At 42.2% G+C, this 12,837-nt stretch overlaps 1 protein-coding gene across 1 annotated transcript in view; it reads left to right on the top strand.

The window, feature by feature from the left end:
* The window catches only part of LOC105923413 (cGMP-dependent 3',5'-cyclic phosphodiesterase), a 52,570-nt gene that overhangs the window by 22,532 nt on the left and 17,201 nt on the right, over positions 1-12,837 (top strand). The window contains exons 12-16 of the mRNA XM_036149593.1: positions 2,763-2,874; positions 4,869-4,908; positions 5,415-5,478; positions 5,721-5,802; positions 11,292-11,466. Coding sequence (XP_036005486.1) covers positions 2,763-2,874; positions 4,869-4,908; positions 5,415-5,478; positions 5,721-5,802; positions 11,292-11,466 — 473 coding nt within the window. The remainder of the gene's footprint in view (positions 1-2,762; positions 2,875-4,868; positions 4,909-5,414; positions 5,479-5,720; positions 5,803-11,291; positions 11,467-12,837) is intronic.

The following is a 12,837-nucleotide window of genomic DNA, read 5'->3' as shown; positions in this document are numbered from 1 at the left end:
GATTGGCCAGACCATAAAATTGGTTGGAGAAATCACTTTCAATGGGCGATGTCCCAGATGGATGTGAGTGTAGCTAGGCGGAACGAAATACATCTGGCGGAGTCAGGTTAATATAACACACCTATATGCTTTAAACCAAAGCATCCAACTGCAGCTCAGGCTGTGTGTTTAGGATGTTCAGGATAGAAGTTTTCTGACAGGTTTTCTGGCTGTCAACTTTTACCATCTACCTCGTTTCTGCTCAAGAAAAGCAACCCCACAGCATGATGCTGCCACATAGGCAGAAACATGTATTCCTGCTCCAACATTACAGAATCAAAAGGTTGAAATATTGCTCGGAATGCTGTTAGGTTCCACAGAGTCAGGTTTTTTGGACGAGGAGCGCGTCTAAAAGTTGCACGGCCCAGGGCTCGTGAGGACTGGAGTCCTACTCTTCAATCAAGGCCTGATTGGTACAAATAATAAATATCCAGACAAATCATTCTCCAATCTAAGCTGTGAAGGTTCTGAGTAAAGGTCCGCATACTGAGCATCTTGTGTTTTTCTTTGTTGTTGCTAGATTTCCAGAAAGTCGCTCTCTAAAGCTGCCGGCTAAATAGTCCTCAACCCCTGCTCCCCCGAAAGAAACCTCAGCAGAGGTCGCTGATTGCTCTCCTTCAACAGTCCCAACAATTCATTCTTCAGCTCTCTTCCCAAAACAACCAGAACTTTGCCGCATGTTTCACTAAAAAGGAATCGGTGCAAACTATTCAGCCTGTGTTGCCCCGCCGCTCTTTGAAGGCGGTGACATTTTTACCAGCTGCCAGGGATATCCAGGCTTAACAGGCATACCGCTGCACTTTAAAACTCATGTCCGCTCATCCTCCTTTCGGTCTGTGCGAGCAGATGGCTGTGACGATGATGATGATGATGATGATGAGGATGATGGCGGTGTGATGATCTGGAGTCAGGTCATGAGTCTAACAGCAGCGGGTGGCTTGGCTGCCTGGTTTGGCAGCGGCGGCTCCTGGCATATATCTCCTGTGTGTGTTTGTCTCTTTGTGTTGCCAGGAGCAATGTTGTTATCTCCTGAATACAGAAGTCAGTAAAAAAAAAAAAAAAAAAAAAAAAAAGCAGCTCTCCGGCTTTTTTTTTTTTTTTATCACCCCGGTTGTGTTTGTTAAAGAATGCAGAGGAGTTGATGGGTATATTGTTTTGGTTTATTTTACATATGCACGGCGCTCTCTCATGAGATGGATGAGAGGGGGATCATGTCTGATCACTTTGCTCAGTAGCGTCTGGCGTCTCGTTACCACAGAGAGCTGCAGGATTAGAGCAAATAATACAGTAAGTCTGGTCTTTGCTCTGAACACCGCGCAACAGATAAACTCTGCCGTCATTATATAGATTACATATGCAGAGTTTTGTTTGTGTGCAGGGTGAAATATGGCCTCACAGGCTCCCCCAACTCCACGGCGTGGCATCAGTAATGGGTTCATCGCTCAGCCTTTTTTTTTTTTTACGCCAAAAAAGAGAAAAAAAAAAAGAGCCAACAAACAAGTTTTTTTTTTCCGGAGGCAACAGAAACGTGCTTGTGTAGAAAATACAAAAAGGATTTTGTTAGATCAACCTCAATGGGAGGGATGGGACCGACACAGAGAACCTTTTATTTTTCATAAAAATGACGACAGTCCTGTTTGGGAGCCCGACGCTGCTGCTTGTTAGGCTTGTTTCCAAGACGTGGAATATTTTCCAAACGTCTTTCTCTGCGCCGCGGCAGCCTGGTCCGCCGCTGAGCCCACAAAGCACAATTTTATAGCCAAAGTGTTCTGTTTTGTGATATATTGTGTGCTTCCTTCGCTGTCCGTATATAATTTCTGGTGTTGAGGAACAGACTCCCACTGGCTACTGTTCCACCTGTGGGGAAGGAGACTAGACTGTGTCATGACTGCAAATAACTGGCTGTTACCACAGAAAATGATCCTGCAGGCTCGCTGTTGCTCTGTGTAGCTCTCCTGCGTGTCAGTCACAGAGATTTCCCAGATGCAGGCTCCTGTCTCCATTGTCAGGATTCATGTGCGTCTGATCTGGGAGCAGGAAAAACCCTGGAGGCTGTGAGGGGCTTCGAACGTCAACATAATAACGTGCCACTGCTCTCTACAGGAAGCCACGGACAACTGCAGCCAATTACAGGAATCATTGAGGTCATCGTTTTGGTGGTTTAAAGGTCGAGGGAACATTCCCTACCTGCATTCCCAACCTGGTTTCGTTATAGCTTTCTGCCATTTAAAGGCATGTCACTGTGACTTTATTCCTAATCTTTATTCTTCTTTGTCGTCAGTTTTTGCATAAATGTTAAAGCACGGGTGTATTTATTTTGTAATAAATGATTTATTACCTACAAATTTTGCCTTCTTCCATGGGATCTTAAAGAAAACTAGAAGTGTTTCAAAATGACACATTTTTTCCTCTGAAATATTGAGGAGCGAGCCGGCATAGGGCAAAGCTGGGACAAAACAACAATGAATGTAGTGGATTAGATGAATGTAAGCAGAAAGAAAAAACTCCCTTTGTACAAATTGCTGCTGTTCCATCTGTGAAAATTTTAAATGTAGGTATTAAACTAATGATGAATAATGTTCACAACAATGTTCTAAAGCCATAGATGAATTAGGAAAAAAGAATGTTTGGATATAGAGATTTTCTTTCCCTGCAATATGATTAATAGATCAGATTAAATATTGTATAAGTTTCACCATTTAAACTGTGTTTGTGTTCTGCAGACATACAGGGGCAGACGAGCACGTCATCCAGCACTGTTTCTGCTACACTTCAACCGTCCTCACTTCAACTCTGGCCTTTCAGAAAGAACAGAAGCTAAAAGTCGAATGCCAGGTACTACATACCCACACCTGCATTCATAATGCAGTTCCAGTCACAAGTTTACATACCCCCTCCCCACCCTCACCAATAATATTAAAATAACATCATTGAAAGAAGACATCCCACCCCATGCATGGAGCTGTTGGAGAGCTGGAGAGCTCTCTCAGTGACAGACTGCTGCATCCCAGATGCTCTAAGGAACGCTTCCTCAGGTCCTTCCTCCCAGCTGCTGCTACACTTTATAACCTCTGCTTCTCGAAACAGACTCAACAGGCATTTACAAACATGCAAATGGTTGATCAAGAATCATTTACCTTGTCTCTTAGATGGTACAGTTCCTTTGCACATGCTTTAGGTTCCCTGAGGTGTTTGCTTTTTATAATCATCCATATTGCACAGTTTTCTCACACCGTTCTGTAAATCAGCTGCTGTCTTTCCTTTATTTAACTTGAATATTGCATTTCTTATTTCTTACATAATGTATGCATTTTCAGCTGAATATGCTGTATTATCAATTAATAATGAACTCTGTCAAGTTCCTTGACAGATTTTAAATTAGCTTGTTAAATTGTCATATTACTTAACATAGTGTGTAACTGGTGTATCCTGTCTACACATTTTTGCCACTGTCACACCCATATTCCTCCATTGTGGGACAATACATTTATTTCTATTCTATTCTGTTCTAAATTAAAGGCACAATTTTTATGATTTTTTTTTAACTGCTTTTTTTTAGAGTGTCGAGTGATTCTGTATATGTATTGCATTTCAAAAAGAGGAATTGGGTGTACGTTTGTTTTCTCTAATCCAATTTAAAGACTTCACTATATTTACACACACCCCCACTAATAATAATTCTTAATGGATTTTTTTTTAACGTTTGTCTTAATAGAAATAAAATAAAGTTAACTTTAATAGTTTGGATTGCTAGAATGGACTCTTCTTTTTATTGTGGGTTGAGGTCTTGTTCACCCTTATTTTTACCCTGCTTTTTCGATTCCAAAGCCAGTTTTTATGTCTTGGCATCACTGTCTGGCTAAAACTCTCACCTGTGCTCAGGCTTCTAGCATTTAGCTGTTTGATTTGAGGTGGAGAGTTAAAAATGCAAAGCAGTCCTCCTCCTTTTTTTTTTCCCTTCACTTGTTTATTGCATCAGCACCACTGGTAGTAAAACGGACCCCCAGCATGATTCCACCACCACCATGCTTCACACTTGGCATGGTGTGCCACTTTTAAAAGCTTCACCTTCACACCTCCAAACTTTCTTCCTCTCATTTTAGCCACATATTTCAATCTTTAAATTGTGCTACCATAAAGCTTTTCACCAGAACATGTTTGGCTTTTTAATGTGGAACTGTTGCAAATCTCAGTCAAGCCGGAATGTGCTACTTATTTCTTCCTCATCCTAGCCCATTTTCTTACATCAGAGGGTGACAGTTTGGATCAGATGGGTGAAACATGGAAACATTAGGGGTTTCCACCTCAAAAATGATCCCATGGCATAAAGATGTGTTTCAGTCTAACATTAGGTGTGTTAAATGTCCCCAAGCTCAACCAGATTGCAAATTTAAAGACTATGCGTAAAAGCCAGATTTGTGCCTGGAAGCTAACCAGTTTAAATTTAGCCACCTGTGGTCTGATATCCAGACAGATTCATCCCAGAGGCTTGTTAATGGCTACAAATATTCAGTAGATTCTCTGCAACTTGCTTTGAGATTATTCTCCATATATTAGTGGGGCTACATGCACAGATTTTGATGAGGAAAAAATCCTCCTTAAATTCAAACTTCTGCAGCCAATTGTTGTTTTTAGAGTCATTTAAGTTTAATTGTCTATTTTTGGTCCAACCCAGAGAAAAAAAGAGGTTCTAATACTTTATTAAAAGCCTGCATGTAGGAAGGCATTCATACGATGATGAGGGTATGTACACTTCTGACCAGAACTGAACCCTGAGACTGAAGCTGCCTGTTGATTATCTTTTTATTGTCCACTGTTTCCCTTCATAGGCACTTCTGCAAGTGGCCAAGAATCTCTTCACACACTTGGGTACGTTTTCTTTCCCCGTCTGTCCGCCTGAACGTTCACAGAAACCGCGTCGGGTGATTTGCTTTACTGGCACATATTTAAATGCTCACCTTTTAAAATAAATGGTGCAAATAACTGAATGAGATGGCGCTGACCGTAGAGGCGATAATGTCCAGAATCATAACCATAAACTTAAAAGGGCATTAAAAATGATGGGTCTGCCATCTTCAAATAACTACACTGCCATCCTTATGAAGCAGCCGGCAGCAACAGCAGAACGTGTCATTGTTGATTTATCATGATTGCGAGAACAAAAATTGATCCAGTGTTAGAGCAAATTGCCACTCGCTGGACTGAACCCATGATTACAAAAGCTCTTATCAGCTTGTGCCGCTGATCCTCAGGTACTCGTGTTGTAATCTCTGTTCCTGTCCGCCTGGGCTCCGTTGTACTGCAATAATTTCCTCTGTTTTCTTTATAATTCCTTCCCCCCTCTCTGTCTCTTCCCTCCTCCCTGACTCCTTCAGATGATGTGTCGGTGCTGCTGCAGGAAATCATAGTGGAGGCCAGGAACCTGAGCGACGCAGAGATGTAAGCCCTCCGGTTCACCCCAGCAAGGACGCTTTGATGCGTGTCGGGAAGAGAGAGCGCGTCTTTGTAGATTGGGAATCTCTTCATCTCCATTTGCAAAGGCTATTCCTGCTATTTGTTCTTAGCCGGCTTGCCTGATTTGATAAAAGTTACAAATTGACTTGCAGTAGGAAGGCGATAAAACTCTGTGAACTTATCGGCGTTGCTCTGTTTTCTGACTGCGCCCTTCTCCCCTCTCCCAGCTGTTCAGTGTTCCTGCTGGATCGGGTCAGCCATGAGCTGGTGGCGAAGGTGTTTGATGGTGGTGTTGTGAGCGACGAAGACGTAAGGCAAACAGCAATCATACGGTCGATGTGCGAAACACTGTTTGTTCACTGCGCCTCGTAGTTTTCGTGTGCCGTTATGTCTGTTGACACAACCAAATCCAATCAACTTGTTTGTATGATTTGCGAGTTACTGACTCAAGTGGAATATTATAACGCCGTTTCCGTGGACTTTGCACGGCGGCTTCTGCAAGAGACTGCAGCTCTTTGCAGCAAACGTTGACACCAACTGCTTTCTCCAACGCTCTCCTCTTCGTCCGCCACATTGTCTTCATTCTCACATGTGAGCCAACGTTGCTCCTCTGGTCCGCTCCGGTTCAAATTGAAAAGGACGAATGGAAGACATTAGCCCCAATCGCACGTGATTAGCTTTACCTAGGGACCACATGTGATTTGTTAATAATTACGGAGATTGTCTGTGTTTTTAATCCCGTGCGAATGTGCCATGTCGGTAATTTGTAAAGTAAAAATTGCCCCGCAAATTACCTACTGTATTCTGCTGAACTCAGAGGTCCTGTGATAATACGAATCCAATGCGAATCGGCAATTCTGTGATTTGGACAGACATGGGCCGGATCCGATGTTTGTTTCCTGTGCGCATTTTTATTTGCTTTTGGTGAAGAATTGAGGCTGTATTGGATCGTGGGTCAGCAAAACCCTATTGGGAAAAAAGCCCAATCCACCACACTGTAACACAGAGCCTGTTTCTACACTGTAGAAAAGCATGCATTTAATGTTGCATTTCGACTTTTTCCGTCAGTGAAATTGTCGGGAAGAATGTAACCAGAGAGATATTAACCAGCCCACGCTGTCTGTAACGCAGCAGCGCGCGGCTGCACTGTATGATAGACAGGAGAAGGGGTTCTGTTGGAATAACGACAAGCCCAAATAAGCGACCGCACGTTCAAAAACAAGCCCTAAACCTGCGACATTAAAAAAGGGAGCTCAACCTCCCGTATAAGTGGAGCTGGCAGCACGACTTCTGTAACGCAGGTGCTCACATCTCAGGCTTCGGTTATGTGCTACTTCAAAAACTGATGCATGGGGGTCATTCATTTATTACATGAGGTCCCTAGGTAATACCAATCCCGTGCAAATAGGGCTATTGCGCTGCAAAAAGGGAACTAAAAGAAGGTAAAAATTTCTTGAAATTAGTGTATTTTTCCTTGATTTGAGGAGCTAAATTAGACTATTTGCCAACTGAATGAGTATGTTTACCCCTAAAATAAGATAATTAGATATCCTGCACTTGATATTAGATGATGGAGATGAATTGTTCCTATTTTAAGTGCAAAAATGTTATTCCATTGGCAAATAGTCTTTTTTAGCTCTTCAAATCAAGGAAAAATACACTGATTTCAAGAAAATTTCACCTACTTTTAGTTCCCTTCTTGCAGTGTGTGCTAACAAAGCTGGTGCTGGACGGAGGTCGGATGCCAGCACCCTTGTAAAATAACTTTTTCAAAATGTGTAGAAACCTAAAACTGCAGCGCATTTTTAAGATCCCGTTTTTTGCATCTGAAGGAAACATCTATAGGGTCTACATTGTTGCTAACAATCGGATTTCCTGAGACGAGTAACTAACTAAATGCTGTTAAAACGAAGATCATGTTATTTGCTACCCAGAAGAAAGCTCCTCGCGCTCTTTCTTTCATAGAAACACTGACAGCTACACCAGTAGAGTATGTTGAATCAGAAAGCTCTCTTTTCAATCACATATTGAAAACGCTGGAAAGAAGTTGAAGGTAAAACTAGGGTTTTTCTTTAGAAATAGATGTTGCTTTCTTTCAGTGTAAGGAAGCATCTTGTTTTAATGACCTTCCTGCCTCTGTTAGCTACTGTGATGTTGTGTATAAGAACTCACCTGCCACCTCTCTGCAGATGTTTAATGCTGTCTGTCATGGAGCATTAAGGTTCATAACAGGGTATAGATCTCTCACTCGCCACATTAATTTATATTATTGAGTGAACTTATCAATCTATAGATTCATGCATTGATACATTTTAATGTATAAAAACCATCCTTGGGCTGCCTTAGCTATCTTCATACCTGTCACTTAGATCAGGGAACCAATCTTTTCAGCCTGCGACCCCCAAAATAACAGTGCCACAAATTGGTGAGCCCCTTTTGGCAGGTGGGATTTTTTTTCCTTTTTTGGGGTTAAATCGCAATAATAAAGTGATAATATTGTGAAAATACACTTGTAAAGTGATGAATAAAGTACTACTTTTATAAGAACTCTTCCAAAAACATGCAGCCTTCCTCCTGCGTTGAAATGAGGAATGTCGGGCATCTTGTAAAGTTATACTTTCATACTGGTTTCACAAATAAAGAAATACAAAATCTTTTAGCACATCAAATCATCTCACCACTCCCAAGGGGGTCTCGACCCCCACTTTCTTTAGGTGTGAAACTATCCACTTTGTTTCCTCTGAGACCATTTAAATTTCCTTCTAATGCAACATGCTCTTGTTTTTGAGTCGTATTTTATTAGCTTATTTAATTGAGTCGAATGTTTTAATTACTTTTATCTTTACTGTGCTTGTAAAATCTTTCAGTTGTTCTTTTATCTAAGAGGTCTCGCTTGATAATGAGATCTTGGATCTCAACGGCATATAAATAAAGGTTAAATAGAAAAAATCAATTAAATACAAGTCGGGCGAACATAAATGCATGGTATGTTACAAACTGTCATTACAATTTATTAAACAAATAAAAAGCCCAGCAATGCTAATCAAATGTTTAATGATCCAGGATAAACACCATTTATTTGACTATCTGGAGGTGTGCAAAAACCAGCAGCTCTCCAGATCTTAGAGAAGCGATTGCTCAGTCATAGAAAGGTCACTGGGCCATTTCCAAACATCTGGACATTCTGCTGCCACAAAGACTGCTACCTACTTGAAAAGACAGTAACCAATTTTACTGGAATTGTCTGGTTTCCCCAGAGGTCAGACAGTGCAATGTGCAGAGAAATGTCCAAGAAAACATATCAGGCCCCACAGTCCTCAGCACTCATATTGGATGTCAAAGTTCGTGACAGTTCGGTTAGAACAAAAGACAGAACCAGGATGACTTTTTGGGAAGGGTTGCAAAGCGAAAACGTCTTCTCCGTACAAGGACAATGGCAGCAGGGCTAAGGTTTTCAAAGGTGCATGCGAGCACACAAGTGGAGAAAAACAGCTACAGGACCTGGTGAGCATTTACAGTCGACTCTGACCTCCGTATAGACAAGTCTATTGGATTTTAAAGTTGGACCATCATTGCAGCTGCTGAGTTTGGGTGAAACGATGCTGTTCAGTGGACAATCATCCCTTACAGGTAGTCCACAAAAGAAAGGTTGCTGTGATCCAGCTCAGTTAAATAAAATACTGTGAGGGGCCTTCTTCACACTCGACTAAAAACTGCCTCGTGTTTTGTGGCACTCTTAATATTCAACACATTGATTTTAGCTCCCTGGTTTCCTGATCACACCAAACTACTGCCTCTGCAGCTATTGCATCTGCATTAGGATCTCTCCTTACAATCTAAGCAATTTCACAATTAATGTACAATAACAGTTTCAGCCTCGCGGATGAGGAGCAAATACCCAAAGTGTTTTCAGCCTCTGCACGGGATAATGCAAATGAAAGGTATTTCTGTACTGAAAGCAGTGCACAACAGAAGATGTCATTTTTGCACAAATATTGTAAACAGTGATGAGGGCAGATATACTCACTGCCGATCCGTCAGGCAGGATGGCAGAGACTTGATCAAAGTCCAGGGGACAGGCTTGGGTCATGCACGGCAGAGCAGAGATGGGCCGGCAAATCCTGCGCCTAGGCAAGGCTCGTTGTCGCGGTACAGGGTCCAGGTCCAGAAAGCAGAAGCTAGGTGGATGTCTGCAAAGGCCAAGGCAACCCAACCCAACCCAAGAGACACAATCATGGTCGTAACAAGGCAGGCAAGCATGATGAAGGGGCGCTGGAAGCTTTCAATAATCTGGCCCTGTCCTGCTGTTTGTGGAGGGCTCATGAGGAGCAGGGAACGGGTGTGTGGTAGCCCCTCTCTGCTGCGCTGGGCTTAATTATCACGGACCATGGGAGGAGTGGCAGGATGAAGACAGCAGACAGGCCAGATCATGACAGAAGCATCTTGTAGACAAAAATCTGCTTTTTCACCCGTCCCTCCGAGCTCATCCAAACTGAAGCCTGAAGTCGGCTTTATGAAGGCGCTGTGACTATGATAAAGTGACATTTTAAATCACCTTTTCCTTGTCCCTCTAATCCTCATCGCATTAATCAGTATGCATCGTTAAATCCAATGTCTCATCTGCCTTTGGTTTCCCAGCAACCCCATCTACATTATAACTTGGACGTGCAGAAAGGGCAGCAAATACCAATCTCTATGCACAAGGGGCCAGAGTTTGGTGAGGTGTGGAGATCATTATTGTGTCAGCCAGAGCAGTGGCGGGGCTGCACCTGCATATCAGCTGCACCACCAAAACCGTTGCTGTAAATGAGGCTGCTTAGCGCACTGACAGCCAAGGGCACGGTGTGGGTGTGATTAGGCTTGCCTGTGGATTACCTTGGCATTACGTCTGCTCGGCCATTCTCAAATTCTCTAATGGCCAATCCGGCCCGTTCCACACAGACCACAGGTGATGGATAAGCCCCATTGCTGCTCCCAGGCTCCTAAACCTACATCCCAGGAACCAATTTGGCTGCCGCTATCATAACGAAACACCTTGATCTTTGGTGCAAGCTAAGAACTGCTAAAGATACCAGCCGAGAAACGTCAAGGTGTTGTTGTTCAGCAGAAATATCAAACGGGGCAATATGTCATATTAAATATGTCACATTTAATTTATACCTACGTTATACCGTAGTAAAATATTTTCAGCAGCGGCAGGATGATGCATGCATCGTCAGACCATGAGAGGTCACTGGATCGTTTTATCTTGGTGAAATTAATGTAAATGATATATTACAGCAGGTTTTAACCCAGTTTAACATTAAATTAGGCAGTCGCTTTGGGAAGAATGATGACCGTAGCCTCCGGTAAAGCTCCAGGGACTTTTATAGTGAATGCTAATGTGCGGTGAAGGTGTTGTGTGGGAACGTGGATGCCCAGCACCTTACAACATCCCATTATGTTGAATGCTTCTGTAATTTGTTTCTTGTCCCACGGTGCATATTTGGCCTTTCTAAAGGCGTTTTTTTTGCTGCATGGCAGCTTATCCAGCATCTTCCTTCTGGCCCAGTTGTCTCAGATGAATTCAGCATTCAGTGTTTGCAGCATCAACGAAAAAAAGAAAGAAAAGAAACTGGGGCATTTTATGCATTTTTTAGAAAGCTGGCATGTGACAAACTTCGCCCATTAGTTGGGAGACTGAGCTGCTTGTCAACTGCTCACTTCACTGTCACAGCTTGGGTCGGGTGTTTATATTAGGTAAATGTGTTTGGTAAGGAAAATACTTTTTGAGGACAACTGTGTGTCTGTGAATGCAGAACGAGTTTCGGATCCCGGCCGATCAGGGCATCGCAGGCCACGTTGCCACCACCGGTCAGATTTTGAACATTAAGGACGCCTACTCCCACCCTCTCTTCTACCGCGGCGTGGACGACAGCACCGGCTTCCGGACTCGCAACATCCTCTGCTTCCCCATCAAAGATGAAAACAATGGTAAAAATGAATCGACACTTATGCCTTCACTCCTGCAGCTGAAAAGGGACATAATTCAGTAATGTTATGCAATTAATTTATTAGTATATTGTTTTAACATAAAATAAAAAGCCAGGTATCAAAGAAAGCCAAGCTGCCGTCACTCAGAGATAGTTACAGCGACTCAAGCTTAAAAAAAATACATTACCAAAAGTAAATAGAAATATAGTAATTAATCATAGACTGTACAAAAAGTCAGGACTTAGCTGGTTAAGTTATTTCAAGTTGCAGGCGCCCTACAAACCTTAAATAAAACCAGGTCCCATCCGAAGTTTTTTTTGCATGCTTTTTTGTATTTTGTCAGATTACAACCAGAAGCTCCAATCTGTTCGATCAGGATTTTATGTGACCGAGCAACACAGAATAAAACGGGTCACTCTTGAAAATTAGAGCTCATGCCTCCCTGAGATTTTACCTGTAAAGAAAAAAAACAATTAATTAGCAATTATGTATTAGAAGAAAGAGGGTGTGTTTTCTGATTTCTTTTACCACTAAAATACTGGACAGTATGGAGGATTGGCAGCTATATAGTGAAAAGTATGTTAAGGGAAAGCAATAACGGCTTTAGATAAAGGGAGAAACAATGTAACGCCCCCCCCTGCTGAGAACAACACAACCTTATCCCAGTTGTTGCCCCCATTAGTGAGAAACCTCAGTAAACCGAAGCAGCAGCCGGGGTCTCATTTAAGGCACGCTGGCACCTTCAATCCTACAATGTGAGAAAACGCCTGTGAAGCGCTCAGCTAAATAATTTCTCCTTCATCTGCCCAATTTCTTCACTGGGATTTCTGATAATTGTGCATTGCTTAGCGAAGGTGACGAATTTGCCATTATAGATATTTTTAGCTACGACGGTTGTTTATCTGCACTGAGGTTCTTGTTATATAACACGCACTGATACGCCGGTACATCACCGCTTTTTGTGTGTGCACGAATATTCTGACAAAACGTCCTCTGTTAGAAGGTGCAGAAAAATGATGAATATGTGGAGGAAATGTTGTTTACGGTGGAGTTTTATGCATTTGAGCCAAAAGAGGTTTTAATGAATATATTTAAAGCTGTGTATTTCTATGTATAGTACACATTTATGTGCTGTGAAAAATGAAAGAACCTAAACTAATAGATGTTTTTTGTCCTTCTCATTTAGTACTTCTTAGTAAACCAGTGAAATACATGCTGTTTTGATACCAATTATGGATACAATTTGGCAACCTAAATGATTCGACTTTGTATTCCAACAGCAAATCCTGTGTTTTCTGCTTTATTTTCTTGAGTTAACTACCCTCTGCTCCTCTTTTGTCTGAAAAAGAAACTAGATTTTCACCCAGGTGA

Source organism: Fundulus heteroclitus, chromosome 18, assembly GCF_011125445.2.
Source record: "Fundulus heteroclitus isolate FHET01 chromosome 18, MU-UCD_Fhet_4.1, whole genome shotgun sequence".
Taxonomy (NCBI): domain Eukaryota; kingdom Metazoa; phylum Chordata; class Actinopteri; order Cyprinodontiformes; family Fundulidae; genus Fundulus; species Fundulus heteroclitus.
This window is presented reverse-complemented; position numbering and strand designations above follow the sequence as displayed.